The 16,882-nt window shown below is 40.2% G+C and overlaps 1 protein-coding gene across 1 annotated transcript in view; it reads left to right on the top strand.

Moving 5' to 3' along the window:
* NYAP2 (neuronal tyrosine-phosphorylated phosphoinositide-3-kinase adaptor 2) overlaps positions 1 to 16,882 on the top strand; it is a 204,186-nt gene that overhangs the window by 126,975 nt on the left and 60,329 nt on the right. Inside the window, exon 3 of the mRNA XM_029226104.1 lies at positions 13,118 to 14,212. Coding sequence (XP_029081937.1) covers positions 13,118 to 14,212 — 1,095 coding nt within the window. The remainder of the gene's footprint in view (positions 1 to 13,117; positions 14,213 to 16,882) is intronic.

The following is a 16,882-nucleotide window of genomic DNA, read 5'->3' as shown; positions in this document are numbered from 1 at the left end:
GCGTTCAGAGTCCAGGAAATGGAAGAAGCAGCACTGTTCCCAGTTACCCTGTGTGTTTGTTCTATATAGTTTGTACCTGCTGAGTGACCCAGGACACCACCCCAAACCTTGCTCAAGGTTGACTTCTCCTCACGTAATCTCCCCTCTCGCACACCCCCCGGCCCCGAGCTCTTTTGTAGTTGTCTTATCTCTACCTAAACTACCATCTTAGCTTGGAAAAACTTGGACCACATTTTTCTCCTGTTTTAATTGAGACTGCTTTTGCTGCTTCTCATACTACGATTAGTTCTTTCTACACGGATCAGAGATAAGATATCTGATGATGAGACAAGGTCTACCCGCTTATCTACTTCATTGCAAAATATCTTTGAAGTGAAATGGATAAAAAGTATTTAGAATGAATGAGCACTATGAAAGTTTACAGCTTTTTCTTTGTGACTTTGCAGAAATTTTAATTCTCTTCTAAAACAGGCACTGTGCTGGGAGCTGGGGCTTCAGAGGTGAGGAAAACAAACATGATTTCCTATCTAGGGGAAAAGGAGGATATTAAACAATCAGTAGACGTGCACCTAGAAATGAGGACACAAAAAAGAGGAGGGTTCCAGGGGAGATTATTTCTAGATTGAATTTCCTGGAAAGAGGTCCCTGAGTGAAAATTAAACGAAGACTTAAACTTGAAGTAGGGGATGGCGAGGGTTGGAGAAGGTTCTAGGAAGGGCATTCTGGGGGTAGTGAGTCCTTGGCGGGGAATCGTTGTCTTGGTCTGAATCACTGAATCATTGTGGCTGCAGCGAGTTCTCAAAGGGGCAAGCACTGTAAGCTATGGCTGGAGCAAGAGATTTGAGCCACGTGGTGGAAGGTCTTATTTATTGTAATGATTATGAGTCATCATTGCCAGGTTTTGAGCAGGGGTTGGGGAATGAGTTCATGACATGTTCAGAGCTAATTGATTATAGTAATTACAACCGTATATGTAAAGGATCTGATGAAGCATTTTCATTATCACAAAGCAGGGCATTTCTGGGTGTACAGGGAATAGCTAGATAGATAGACTCATAAATGTATATATGCTACATATGTTTGATACACGTATATGCGTGTATATATGTATACACGCATATACATGTATACATACACATATGTATGTGCATGTATACACACGTACATAGGTGTATATGTGTACACACACACATAGAAATTCAAATTTGAGTTTGAAAGTACACTTTGAGACTAGGATTAGAGCATTTCTTTAGATTCCCATTATTATTGTGCAAAGCAACTGTGAGTGGAAGTTTAATTTGTAGATTAAAATCCAAGCTGATGGGCTTCCCTGGTGGCGCAGTTGTTGGGAGTCCACCTGCCGATGCAGGGGACATGGGTTCGTGCCCCGGTCCGGGAGGATCCCACGTGCCGTGGAGCAGCTGGGCCCGTGAGCCATGGCCACTGAGCTTGTGCGTCCGGAGCCTGTGCTCCGCGACGGGAGAGGCCACAGCCGTGAGAGGCCCGCGTACCGCAAAAAAAAAAAAAATCCAAGCTGATATTTAAGTTAGATGTTTAAGGTGTGACTTGGAGATAGAAAAAAGACTCACAGGGAATAATCTGAGGACAATAATCTGAGAACAGTACAGACTGGGCAAACCATAATGTCTCTCTTTTCTTACATTTTAGGTTCAGAATTCATGTCAACCTGATGACTTTATTGTAAAGAAAAGATAACAAACCTAAATCTAAAACTGAAACTGCAGTCGTCATACTGTCTGAGTAATAAAAGGCTAGGTTCACATATAGCCCATGAATTTATCCAAGATGAGGAAGGCTAAAGTCTCCTCTGGGATGCTGCTTCCCATGGCCCACTGTTGGCCTGCCTGTTTGGAACCCCAGCTCTGAAATTACTGTGGATTGAACAGAATTGCCAAATAATAGGAGAAATAAGAGAGCAAAGCTGATTTCTGAAGCCTCAGGTCCAAAAGTCAATGTTTATGCTCTCCCATTGTCCAATGCTGCTTCAGTCTGTGCTGTGTTTTCAGTGATCCTTAAGAATTCAGAACCAAAAATGACCAGTATCTGTTCCTCCTGGTCAGTGAACTTCTGGCATGGGTCATACCATCTGGTCCCAAATACAACCATTTTCCTCATTTGAATTTATAGAAAGGTAAATATGGAACTTGTACAAAGGACGTGCTAAAGAAGAAGTATAGGGTCATCAGGGTTAAATAAAAATTGTGCACAAACAAAAAGAAATCCTTTCCCTTTTCCAATCCCAGTCTGCAAAAATGGAGGGTAGACTACACAGGGATAATGGAATATCTATAATATCCCAAACTCAATGACATAAATATTATGCAATCTACATGCTCGTTACATGCATAGAGCATAAAACAATAGTATGTCCTTGAGATGAGCCACCTCATCTTTTAGAAATATTCTTTCTCTTTTTTTAGAATCCAGTCACACTCTTCTTGAATTTGAAGCACAGAAAACAGCTCCTAATGTCATTTTGCAAAACCTAAAGGGTATATCTGTGGTTTGGAAAAAGGAGAGTTTGAATAAAAAGTGTTAATCTGTTGAATTTTCTGCATTGCCACACACGTGCTGTGACTTCCATCCTACATTTTCTCTTTTGCTTTGAGTTTAATTGCATTTTTAAATTAAAACTCACTCAAGAAAAAACATCTTTAAAAAAGTTAAGATGAAAAGAAGCTAAGAGTGCCAATGCCGAAATGATAATGCCCAGAAAATTCCAAAGCCTATATATCTCTAAAGGAAGGATTACATCTTCCAAAATAAATTCACTTCTATTATGTGGCTATACATAAGATATAACCCTAATACCAAAGGAAACTGAAATATTGATCTCATAGTTCAGTGAACATAAAATCTATATTTATTTAGGCAATCACTCATTTTACAGTTTCCCAGAACTGGTAGGCTCGCGGGCACTGGCACCATTAATTTTGATAGCTCAGTGCTAAATAAATGTGAAGTATGCATGAAAGCGTACGCTCTCATTACATATCTTCCAATGTAGAGAGATTTTTAATGAATACTGATAATAATTGATAATGATATTGGCTTTACTTTTTAAGCCCTTCCTATGGCCCAGGCAGTATGCCAAACACTTCAGGTCAGTGTCTTTTTAAACCCTCACAACATCCTGCAAACATGCATCATTACAGTCACTTAACAGTTGAGTTCAACAAGGCTTTCAAAGGTTAGAGTTGACTTTCCCAAGGTTATACAACTACTAAATTGGAATTGGAGTTCAGGCTAATCGGATTCATGAAAGAGTATTGGTACCGTTTTTTAAAAAATGTTTAAAACCCCCTTAACTATATATTTGTAAAACAAAAATGCATCATCATCTATAAAGGCAAATTATTCTTTGACTGTATGGCAACTAGAGTCAGATCACCTGGGTTCAAAGCCAGTTTCTACCACTTGGGCAAGTAATTTAATTTCTCTATAATGTAATCTCAGTGCCCATAAAACAGGGTTTATAATAGCATTTACCTCCTAGGGATGTTGTAGGTATTAAATAAAATAGTCTCCCCAAAACACGTTGCCTGATACCAAAAAATGCATTTGATACAGGGTAACTATTCTTATTCTCCTCCTTCTTCTTCTCTTTTTCCTCCTCTTCCTACCCCCCGCTTCTTCTTCCTCTTCCTCCTACATTTTCATTACAGACGTTAGAACACATCAACACAACTTCAGTGAACTTGAATGAAATGTTTTATTGTTCTGTAATTTCATGCTGCTTCCTCTGTGATCTCAGATACTTTAAAAGATCACAGACATTTCTATCTTCCTATCTCAACCAGAACAGATTTACAAAGGATAATCCTCAGTAAACTGTATCTATGGAACTGCAGGGATTTGGCTTCCACAAAGTTGACTGCCCAACGGACAGGGGAAAATGTTCCAACCGTTCATCGGATTTTTCTCCCAACTTAGTTTTCTTTAACATTGTATCCTACTGGGTTGAATCTAAATTAACTGAGCTTCTATTGGGTTCTCAGCATCACGCATTTTCCATGGCTACTTTTTTGTTATCACATTTTTTTCGTTCAGGACTCAGGAAGTTAACTTATTTGCTTACTTCCTTTCTCTTCCTTTCTCTCTGGCTTCAAAATATTTGAGCAAAGGGATAAAGAGTTATAACCAGTGGTTTAATAACTCAGCTATGCCTAAGTTTTAAATATATGTATTACTTTCTCTGACTTGGCCTTCCTAAGTATCATTTGATTGGCCACTATGTGGAGGTGATTGGTATGCATAGATAAAACCAAGAGAGTTTTTGGTTTGGGGAACCTGTAGTAATGTAGACATAGAGTTTTATTTAGGTTGTTTTTTAAAATAAGACTAGTCTTTAAGATTAAGTACACCTAAACACTCTAAGGAGATCAACTTCCATTAAAACACATTGAAAATGGAGGGAAGAAGGATGAATATCTGAAGGAATGTATGAGAAAGAGAATTGAAAAATTTACGTCATTATGCTTACATAATAAACCAACTGAGAAACAAACAAGAGAAATATCCAGTGTGATTAAGTACTGATTGGATGGTCATGGAGGACTTCTCTGAAGAAGTGAATTTTTTTTTTTTTTTTTTTTGCTGAGATCTGAGTACTAGGAAGAAACCAGCCATGTATAACTCAGGGATGTCAAACAAAAGCCAGAGCTGGACAGTAAATGGTAAAACTAGATTTTATTTAGGACTATTGCAATAGGGGAAAAGAGACCTCAGTGTAGAACTGAGGTCAATTCCAGATACATTACGGGGCAAGTGGGAATTATTAGAGCTAGGAAGCAGGGTGGGAGTCATCGGATGGAAAATTACTAAGAGGAAACACAAGGGTGAGGGGGGATTTCTGGCTAAACTGACCGAAGAGGATTCTTGCTGAAGACAGGCCAGGATGGTCAGACATCACTGGGAGTATGGTGGAGGATGCGGAACCCAATCAGATATCAAGGGTGATCAGATATTGAGGGTGGGGGTTTCTGGGTAAACTGGCTTTGGCAGGATTATTACAAATAGTGGGTTCTACAGGGAAGTGCATAAATAGGCCTAGAGGAAGGTTCAAGAGCCCAACTACTGTTTTATCAAGAAAAGAGTTTTTGTCAGTTGTGGAATCTAATAGTTTAGCATCCTGTCTGACAGAGATCATCCCTGCAGGATGGTCTTTCTCCCTGATGGATACGTTTCCTCCAGTTCTTTTCTCTATTCCTTCTCAACTTGTGTAAAGTCTGGAATGGCAGGTGGAGTCTGAGAGGCTGCAGTAGTGTAGCCAAGGAAAGGCCCGCAATACAGCCACTCTCTGTTCTTTCCAAGTGGGCTATGTCTAAAGGGCATCCCATGACTAGAGCAGGGGGAGACTGGGAAACAAGATTATTTCCCTGGGATGGAAATATCAAATTGGATATTTGTGATCAACTTTATAAATAGAGTCATGTCTCTTTAGGAATGCTGGCTGCCTGTCTGGACAGATTCCCATGCAATGGTGTTATTGTGGTGAATTTTCCCTGGTAAAGTATTGGCTTTTAATCTATAAACTCAGAAACTCCATCCTTAGATGTCTAGAATAACCAAGATGTCAAAGTGGCCAGGCTCAAAAGAGATGGGTGCATGTTTCTCTTTAGGCTGCTATAACAAAACACCACAGACCTATAAGCAACAGAAATGATTTTTTCACAGTTCTGGAGGCTGGAAGTACCTGACCAGGGTGCCAGCATGGTCATGTTCTGGTCAGGTTCCAGGCGGCAGACTGCTGACCTCTTCAATGTCCTCACATAGCAGAAGGGGCTGGGGAGCTCTGTAGGGTCTCTTTCATAGGGCCATTATTCTCCTTCATGAGGGCTCCACACTCATGAACTAATTACCTCCCAAAGGCCCACCTTCTAACACCATGACGTTGAATGTTAAGATTCCATTATATGAATTTGGGGGTGGGGAGGACACAAACATTCAGACCATAGCAGTGTATGAAACCAGAATTCCACCTTGCTGGTTTCTAATGTGAAATATATGCGTAATATTTTGGAAATCACTCTTATTAAAAAGTTTCTTGATGAAACTGAACTTAGAGAAGGAATGACTCGTAAGAGTCATATAGGTCAAAGCTTTAGTTTCTATCAGCGTGCTCGGGCCATCCCCACACAGGGATATAACAGAGGACCAGATCCCCTGGGCATTGCTGTGAGTGTCCACCATCTTTTGCTCTGTGAGTTTCCTGGTTTTATAATCCTTGTGGCTAAAAAGATCCCCTCTGTTTGTTCTTCCTTTACATATGTTAATACCTTCCCTCTGATTTCAATCCAGTCTTTTTGACCAGAAAGTATGTAATCTCTTTTTATATCTCTTCTCTGAATCATCCTGTGGTGATTTTGTAATACTCAGAAGGCAAGCTTACTTCTTTAATCTCCCTATTCTGGTAGGATGCTTTCTGTTTCCTCAGGGTGCACACTGTACCCTAGTTCTGTGAAAAAAGCAATAGCATTTTCTGTGAGATAGCTACACAAAACAGGAAATTAATATTAGGATTTTTTTTTTAGTTATCTATGCTGTGCAATAAACTGACCCAAAATGCTATGGCTTAAAGCAGTAACAATTTATTACTTATTGTTTGGTGAGTTGAGTTGGCTTGTATAGGTAGTTCTTCTACTCTATGTGTCATTGGTTGGGGGTCTCTCATTTGGCTGTATTCAGCTGGCAGGCGGGATGGGTTAGAAGGTCCAACAAGGCTTTACTCACATTCCTGGGCTGTCTTTCTCCTCCGTGTGGCCTCTTAGCAAAACTAGGTTGAGTTTCTTCATAGCTTTTTGGTCTAAGAGGTTTTACATGGCAATTGGCTTTTCAGATAGAGGAAGTGAAAGCTGTCGGTTCTCTTAAATTCAAGACTCAGAATGTCACTTCCGCCACATTCTGTTGGTCAAGGTAAGTCACAAGGCCTGCCCTGATTTGAGGAAAGGGACATAGACCACCTATGGAAAGGTGGAAAACACACAAGGAAGGAAGGACGGAATTAAGGGTGGCTCCCTTGGAAGACTGTCTATCACAACTTGCCTTCAAGTCCCAATATTTCCAGTAGGCAAATATTGCCCAAAAGTTTCATTGCATTACACCATCAGCTTGAAATCCAGGATTTCATCATCTAAATCATGCCCATGTGGCATGTTGAGTGAAATTCCTCATATGCAAAGGTCTTTGAACTAAAAGTACAATTTATCTGCCCTACAAAACCTGACATAGACTGGCAGGTCAGGAGCAGGAAAACTGCAGGGTACAGTCTTGTTCAAAAAAGTAGGAGCGGGCTTCCCTGGTGGCGCAGTGGTTGAGAGTCCGCCTGCCGATGCAGGGGACACGGGTTCGTGCCCCAGTTCGGGAAGATCCCACATGCCACGGAGTGGCTGGGCCCGTGAGCCATGGCCGCTGAGCCTGCGCGTCCGGAGCCTGTGCTCCGCAACGGAAGAGGCCACAACAGTGAGAGGCCCGAGTACTGCAAAAAAAAAAAAGTAGGAGCTTGAGAGAGGGGAGTCACATAGAAGTCACTGGTTTATACCAATTCGGAAATCCAGTTGTGCACATGTGCCCAGTTCTCCCTATTCGGGAGCAGAATTTATTGATTAGGGCCCAGCTTCCCCCAGTTTTGGTTCTCTGTGGTTCTTAGTTTTGCTCTCTGAGTGCTTAAATCTGTCCTTTGAGTCATCTTTTCTTGTTCATAAGAAATGCCCTGTATCTAATTTAAGCTAAGGCTTTTTCATTCCCACTCAACTTTAAGACCATAGTGTTGATCCAGTCCCATGTCTTACACTGTTTCCATCCACACTTTGATCTAAATTCTGTGTTTTCATTGCTAGCAGATCCAGGATGGTATTACAGCACAGATACTACAATTCCAAATCTGACCCTCTTTGCACATTATCACACTTTCTTGGTCCCACTGTAAGCAGACCAAGGGTATCTGTAACTCCTCTCCCTTTACAGACACCTTAATTTAAAAACTAAAATAAAATAGGAAAAGAACAATTTTGTGGATGGCATTATGGGGCTTGTGACTGAAAATAAAAATATTGCTCAAACCTCTGGAGTTGTGAGTTGTGAAAAGAGAGTTATTGTGAGCACGATTCTGCTGAAAGTGGGAAATGTGCCTCTCACTTTCTAGAATCAGCCAGTTCAGTATCACAGAGTGTGGCCGTTACTCCTGTTCACTGGACTCTAATTTCCCAGTTTGAATTACATATTTAAATATATCTCTATAACCAGATCTCTTTAAGTATACCTCTGTAACCAGGCCATGCGATAATACCACTATAAGCATGGGTGAGAAGACCTTTTAAAATGATACTTTATGCCATATACAAAATAATGAATTACAGAGCTTTCCCCCCTTATTTCTTTCCTTTGTTTTAAAAGTCATAAAAGATTGAATTGACATTATGAGGTTTTTTTAAAGTAGTTGATAAGGCATTTATATTTCTTCATCAGTGATATATGGAGTTTGGGTTGGATAATCTCTAAGAGTCCTTCAAATTCTGGGAGTCTGTGACCAAAGAGACTTTCCATCAGGGGAAATACCCACCTGTGATGTTGTCTCTTTTTTCACTTCTTGGGTCAAGAATATTCACAGACACCAAAGCCTGGTTTTATAGTACACTTTTTTTTTTTAATAAGGAAAATATTATTTCAGAAGGATAGCTTGACAAGGGACATGGCAGATTTCCAAAATTAACTCTGAAAGGCAGATCATCTGGGCATGACTGAAAGCCATGCATTACCTTTGTGCTCAGATATTTCATTTCAAAAATGTCACTTTCTGCTTATTCAATGCTACTGTCATTATACTATTTTAAGCATGAAATTTGTGTTCTGGAGCTGAACAGGGATTATTGCTTCTATCTTTGGACTTATTAGTAATGATTTAAAATTCATTTAAGAGCAATAAAAATCACCTTTTTGTTGTGGTTGAATTTGGTTAAGTGTTGAAATTTGCAATGCAATTTTTATTGTCTTTTATTAGCAGTAGTTCAGCACCTATGTATGTAGATCAAGACTATTTTTAAGCACCTTGTAAAGAAATAACTTTTGAAACATGAGTTTTCCCTTAATTTTTAATTCCCCAGGGTGATGTTAAACTAGAATAAATCATGAGGCAAAGTTGCTAAAAATTTCAGACTTTTTCTCATTTGGGTAAACAAAAAACAAACAAAGCAGATATGACAGTTGAAACAAAATTTCATATTTACTCAATACATGGAATAAGGTGAAACCAGATGATGTCGCAAATGCAGAGAAAAATCATTTCATTAGAGATGAAATTATTCCCTCCTCTGACTTTTCAGAGAGAGCCATGAGATTGCAAGGAGGATGTGGAATGGGAACCAGATATTGCCTGGAAGAAAAGTCTCCCAATATTGAAGGAATGAATCTGTTTATTCATCCCGATTGACTGTAATTTACTTATTGCTTTACTCACTAAATAATCCTCAGTTCTCTCATTTTAAATTTGTATTCATACAAAGGAAGAGGAGCAGGAAACAAAATGTGTTTGAATTATATGAATCTGCCTGCATTAGGCTCTTTTCACCACACAAGGAAGGGGAGAGGGAAGAAGCTTGCCCAGATAATGAAGGATTTGCTGGGCAAGGTTGGCTGGAGAACTGCTTCTGATGGTGGGCAGCAGAACATACAAAACCTAGTGGAGCAGGGAGTCTATATGCCAAAGCAAACAACTACAGAAAACAAAGAGCATCTAGAAAATGGGTCTAATTAAATAATATGGCATGTGCCTTGGCACGAATCAGAAGTTGGAGCATCAGATTAAGAAGAATCAGAATGACAGGCAGTGTGGTGGAAGGATGCTCCTGGGTGTACCTGGGATCAGCATCTCTGTATTCAGCTGTAATATGCTTTCTGTGATGTGGCTTCAGGGGTGAGGAGGTACCGGGCAAGGGAAGGTGCTGGTTACATTGAAAAGACTGGGAAAGAGTTAAATTAATTCTTCAAGTAGCAAAGCTTATTAAAGTATTACAGTGCCAGAGGATGAAAAAGTGGGTGCTCAGGAGTTAGCTTTATAGGGTCTTTACATAGGGCTCAATCAGTATTCTCTTGTCTATGTCATCTCAAGCTGACATAACAAAATTCCACAGACTGGGTGGCTTAAACAACAGACATATATTTTCTCATAGTTCTTGAGGCCAGAAGTCCAAGATCAAGGTGCCAACATAATCAGTTTCTGGGGAGAATTCTCTTACTGCCTTGCAGATGGCAACCTTCTCACTATGTCCTCACATGGTGGAGAGAATAAGACAACGAAGATACCCCAGTGACCTCTTATAAGGGCACTAATCTCATCCATCATGAGGACCCAGCCCTCATGACCTCATGACCCAATTATCTCTCAAAGGATCTACCTCCAAATAACATCACATTGGGGGTTAGGACTTCAACATATGAATTTGTGGAGGGGACACAGTTCAGTCCATAGCAACTGTCAATTTCGATTACCTCAGAGTCATCATAAGAGTCACATATTATACTTAATCCCACTCGTCAGATAATACCTGTACTTGGTTTGGTACTGAAGTTGTCCTAACAGTTCAAATAAATTATCACAATTTCTTCATAATGAATAGTTACCTTAATTCTAACTATGTTGTGCTCTAGAATAGAACCTATTTCTTTCTTCCACATTTCATAGATATGGCGGGTCTTTATTTCATTTTTTTCTGATCTTTTGGCAAACAAAGTTGCATATTCTGAGCGCAACCCAAACATTGGTCTTGCCTATTCCAAAGGCCACCTTCTATTCTATGTGGGAAGAGGGATGTTGGTTCCAGGGAAGAGGCTGCTGCTTCCCTGAATATCATGTTACTGTCAGCTCTACCACTGATCTCTAACTTCCTGGGAATCCTGGGTTATGGTCTTCCTTCAATGCAGTGTTTCTACCTAGGCTTGGGCTCTGCCTGTCCTGTTATTTCTGTCCGTACAACAACCCAAGTCTATGTTTAGGGAAGGGTCAAAGAAAACGGCAGTGAATTATAATTTAGGAACCAGAGAAAAATGAAAATCTTATTCTAAGTATAATTTTAAGCATATAATGAAGTTATCCATCTCATGGACACACATTCATTCCTAACTTTTGGTTAACTCTCCATTTACAGAACACCTTGCTACTTCCCACACCATCCAGCTCCTAGAACTCAATAGTCAGTGGCACATATTCCTAGAGTGTGAGTTACTTAGCCTAGGATGACACACTGAGGTGGAGCATGGCAGAAAACAAGCTTCAGAAGAATAATCTGGATGGACTTTTGTTCTAGGTCCTGGCTCTTTCAAAGTCCCTCCAGTTCTAAGTCAATCTCACTCATTAATTTATGGGTTTACTTTATTTGGGCTCCAATTTTTGTATGTAGTCTGATGATCTATTTGAATCATATGAAAATTAACATACATGGTAGATTTCAAAACCAATAAAAATGTATGACCGGTAGGAGATATAGAGAAGAGCTATTGGTCACTTTGGGTCCCGCCTAAAGAATTATCTGGATAGTTTTCATTCCATTATGTCCCTAGGCTTTTCCCTTTTGACACTAAAAGGCTCTACTGCTGTATCGTCCCCCTGTAAAATGGCATCTAGTTTTTTCCTATTGTAAGTTAAGGAAAAGTTGACATACATTAAGAAACTTCCCTTCAACAAGCTGCTTGATTGTAGTGAGTGAAACCATCACCATGGGTACAATGGAGTAGAATATTTGAAAGCAGGAATGACCTAGAGAAGCAAAAGATACAGCCACTGCTAGAATATTTGATGGGTTCTCTTTCTCTGAAGGCATGATTGATGCATAAAGCAGCCACCTAACTAATCTTTAAGCACTTGCTTCTCCAATAGTAAGTTTTAGAAAAGCTCCTATGTCATAAGTTTTGCTAGTTGAAAAAAAAAAACCCAGAAAATTTGGGGTGTTTCCTGGTTTGCGCCTTGAGACGTCCCCTCCCTTCAAGCTGCAAATTATAGAGAAGCCTGTTCTTTTCTCATAGGTGTACACCTATAAGCTATACCGTCAACTTACATTATATGCTACCACTTACCACAAGCAACTACATTCTGCCACATTGCGTAAAAATGCTAATCATTGTAATCATATATCAGCACAATGAGATAATATCAGGACTCCAGTACTTTCCCTGCCTGCTAAACAATTGATTGCAGTCACAGACATGTTGCCAGCCTGTTCCAACCTACTAGATGGAGTCAGAAGTTTATGTTCCATTACAAGGGGGGCTGTGGGGTGTACTTGTATGCATATCTGTTGTGAGTTTTCAGAAGTTATTCTTGAAGCTTACACATCATTCTCTGGATTATTCTCTTGTAAAACTCTCCAGGGGGTTCTGATGTGTCAGGGCAATAAATTCATTCCAAGACAGCATTTGGGATATCATAAGAGATCTTATGAACTAAAACAAATACACCATAATCAACAATACCTGGAGATGTGGAGATTAACTTGTCTAGCCTCATAAAATGTTCACATCAATTTCCCCTGAAGAATCAGACCCATCTGTATAAAAGTTATTTATCTGAACCAAGACAGAGATTAAGTCTAGCAGACTGGAACATTTTTACCCCAAATAAAAGCAAGATGTGATCATGTGTAATAGCCACATCATTTAAAGGGCTCAGTCCCCATGGTATTTTTGTAACCATTTGTACTAATAGAAACTCTAGATTTTTTCCCCTAAGTTTCTTTGTTGCTGAATTCTTAGAAGTTGATTTTTATGAAATGTGTGATTGTTTTTATCCAATTGTGCCATCTGAAGTTTCTATTTAGGAATTCTAAGACAGAGGGATGAGTAAGTCCTGGTCTTAATGCATTTATCCGTGTTGGATTATTTATATTAGTTTGAAGATACATATTACTACTGTTCTTGCATCATATTTTTCTAAATATGGAAATGTTTGACTTTTGTTGGATTTGTAGTCTATGTCTCCAGCTTGAAACGCAGCATTACCCGTCCCCTCAAATGTTTAGAGCAGTAAATCCACCTGAAAGTCATATTTGAAAGCTTCCCTGTGGTACTCATCTGTTTTACGTTTTCTTTTTTCTCCTTCTTCTTTTAGTGTCAGCCAAGCCAAGACCCCACAGTGATGAATATTCAAAGAAGATTCCTCCTCCAAAACCAAAACGGAATCCAAACACTCAGCTCAGCACATCTTTTGACGAAACGTATGTCAAGAAGCACGTGCCCCGGAGGACCTCACTCCCTCGGGACCCCTCCCTCTCCCAGGTCAGCAGCCCCTCAGGGGGCCCCGAGGAGGAGGAACCCGTGTACATTGAGATGGTGGGGAACATTCTCAGAGACTTCCGGAAAGACGACGACGACCAGAGTGAGGCCGTCTACGAAGAAATGAAATACCCCATTTTTGACGACTTAGGCCAAGATTCAAAGTGTGACCTTGACCATCACAGTTGTTCTTCGCAGTGTGCTACTCCCACGGTGCCTGACTTGGACTCGGCCAAGTCCTCAGTGCCATGTACCCCAAAGGGTTTGCTCTGTGACATCCCTCCGCCCTTTCCCAACCTGCTTTCTCATAGACCCCCGCTGCTGGTGTTCCCCCCGGCCCCTGTGCAGTGCTCCCCCAACTCCGATGAGTCTCCGCTCACACCCCTGGAGGTCACAAAGCTTCCTGTGTTGGAAAACGTGTCTTACATGAAACAGCAGGCCGGGGCGTCACCATCCTCCTTGCCGTCCCAGGCCTCCTGCCACCCTAAACTGGAGAAAGACCAGGCCGGAGCCCTGGGACCCGTTCCTGCTGCCTCGGTTCTCTCCTCGTCCCCTCCCCCGCCTTCCACTCTATACCGAACGCAGTCTCCCCACGGCTACCCCAAAAGTCACTCTGCCTCTCCGTCACCCGTCAGCATGGGCAGGTCCCTGACCCCGCTCAGCCTCAAAAGGCCCCCGCCCTACGACGCCGTGCATTCAGGCAGCCTCTCCAGGAGCTCTCCATCAGTGCCTCATTTGACCCCCAGACCGGTGTCGCAAGATGGGAGCAAGATGGTCAATGCCTCGGTCAATACCTACGGGTCGGCTCCAAGCGGTTCCCGGTCCAGAACACCCACGAGTCCTTTGGAGGAACTAACCAGCCTCTTTACCTCGGGACGCAGCCTGCTGAGGAAGTCGTCCAGTGGCCGCCGCCCTAAAGAACCTGCAGAAAGTAAGTGCACAGACGCTTTCGTTTGTGACTTGAGGGCAGTGAACCCCATGATGTACAGATAAGGCACGTAGTAGTGATATTTGGTCCTTTGAGTTGAAATCTCAAGATGTGTGATTTTGCTTTTGCCATATCCAAGGAAACAGTGCGTTCTCATGGGTCCTTAAAAGTGAAAGACAGAGGCAGGGCAGTCTGAGTCAGAGAGATGAAGATGCTGCCCCTCCGGGTTTTGAAGATGGAGGAGGGGGCCATGAGCCAAGAAATCAGGAAACCTCTAGAAGATTGAATAGTCAAGGGAACAGATGCTCCCCTAGAGCCTTCAGAAGGAATGGCAGCCCGGCCTACAGGCTTCATTTTAGGCAAGTGAAACCCATTTCAGACTTCTGCCTTCTAGAATTGTAAAGTAATAAATTTGTGTCATACTTTTAAGAAACCAAAAAGAAAAAAAATAGGAGATAATGCATTCCGAGAGGACTAAAAGTGATGGTCTGCACAATATAACATATTAAAAAGAATCAGTTTTAAATTTAAAATAAAGTGTAAGATCTAAATTCTTCAGGGGCTCTGGGAAATCTAACAAAGGAAACAGATCACTATAAAATTTTTAGGTACATGTCTCGATTTGGGGGGGAAATTATACATTCAAACATGGAATTGGTTAAGTGTTAAAATTATCTTGTATTAAGAGCCTGCTTGAGCAAATCTGTATTAGAAAGCCTTTGCTGCAAAGAAAGCAATTCGAATAGAATCATTACTTTTTTAAAAAACAATGAATGATTCTTTCCACACACTTCATGTTGTTACATTCTTACTTTCCTGCTAAACTAGAATAGGCTCACTATTTCCCTTTTAAAACCCTTGGTAATTAGCATCTTATTCCCATGGTACTCTTCCTATATCCATCAATATATAAATTACAGAAAGATCACTAAGTCATAAGTAGGAGGGGAACATTATATTTACCCCTGAATTTCAAAGGCCAGGGAATGTCTCTATCTGAATGGCTAATCCTTTTGTGAGCCCCAAATCACTGCCTAATGATATCGTAAAGTCAAAACAGATCCCAGTTTTCTCAATGTTCATTTCATTAAATTACACTGCTTTCCTTTATTTAAAAATGCCTTAGGGCATCTAAGCTGAAAATTAATCACTTACATCTCAAATGATCCCACCACAGGATTTTATTATTCTACTCATACAGTTACATTGAGGACCTTCTTTAAAGGAAAAGAACTCTTCAACATGTCTGATGAAGATGACGATGACACTCCTTAGATAATTAATATTCATTGGTAGTTGAAAGCCATTTATCTTGTCTTTTTTTCTCTTTAACCAGAGAGATTTATGAAAGCATTAACCACTTAAATAATTCTACTCCCTCCCTCCCCAATAAAAACATTTCATTTACCTGACTGAAAGGCAAAAACTTCTCATATTTTAGACATACCTCGAGTTAAATACATACATGAATACACTAAAATATTTTTTAAATTATTTTAAAAATTGAATTAAAACTAGGAACCTCCTATTTCTAGAGTGGTGGTTCTCAGCTGGGGTGATTTTGCCCCCAGGGACATTCAGCAATGTCTGGAGACATCTTTGGTTGTCACAACTGGGGATGCTACTGACATCAAGTGGGTAGAGATCAGGGATGCTCCTCAACAGCCTACAATGCACAGGACAACCTGCTACAAAAATTAAAAAAAACAAAAGCAAAGAACAGAAAAAAAAAGGATTATCTCATCCACAATGTCAATAGTGTCAAGTATGGGAAACTCGGATCTAGACAATTTATTAAAATTGAAAGTTTTTTCCATATGATTGATTTGGTTTAAACACAGATAAGTAAGTTTTTGGAAAAAGTTGAAAAAAAAATAAAGGAAAAGATTTTACTCTCAAAATACGTGATGGTTAGTATGAAATTAGTAGAAGTTTCATCCAAGAATTGGTGAAATTAGCCAATATTCTCCCTACCTACCAGTTTCTTTGGAGGATTCTTAGCAGCTCCAGCTGGCAGCTATACCAGTTAGCTAGAAAAAGTATATGTAAAAAAAAGTGATTAACTAATGAAGTTATTTCAAGAAAAATCCATCTGTTAGAATCACTCTATGTGCTATATGTCACAGACTTCTCCATTCGACTCCAAAATGAGCTTTGTGTGCTTCTAAAACCAAGCTTGTACATGGAGAAGTGATCTAGGCTCTTTATAGCTTTTTAGGGATCCAAGGATTAAATTCCTTCCCATGGGCTATTAACTGTGTATCAACCCTTCAGAGGAAGGTCATGCCCTGGGTTATATGAATTCCAATATTTTACTTTACACAAATGGAAGGGAGGAAAAATGCACATAGTGTTTCTAATGAATAATCCAATGCCATTTACTTTTGACTCTGGAAGAAAATAGAAAAACACTATCTGATGTTGACAAAATCATAGGGGCTCTCAGAATCTTCCTGTAATCCAAAATGTAGATCCAAAATTGTTGATAATTGAAAGTTAACCTACAATTACTGCTGCAGTACACTCGGTGATACAACTATCCCCTTCACTCTTGACAGATAGGATTCGTAGATACCTGCTGATAACAAAGGGACAAGATAAGTGATAGGAAGTAGTATAACATTCATGACCCCTGAGTCACATTTGGCATTTTTTTTTACATTTCAGAGATAA

This window comes from Monodon monoceros, unplaced genomic scaffold (assembly GCF_005190385.1).
Source record: "Monodon monoceros isolate NGI ecotype Baffin Bay Population unplaced genomic scaffold, NGI_Narwhal_1 Super_Scaffold_16, whole genome shotgun sequence".
Lineage (NCBI taxonomy): Eukaryota > Metazoa > Chordata > Mammalia > Artiodactyla > Monodontidae > Monodon > Monodon monoceros.
The sequence above is the reverse complement of the archived record's forward strand: the minus strand, read 5'-3'. Positions and strand labels throughout refer to the sequence as shown.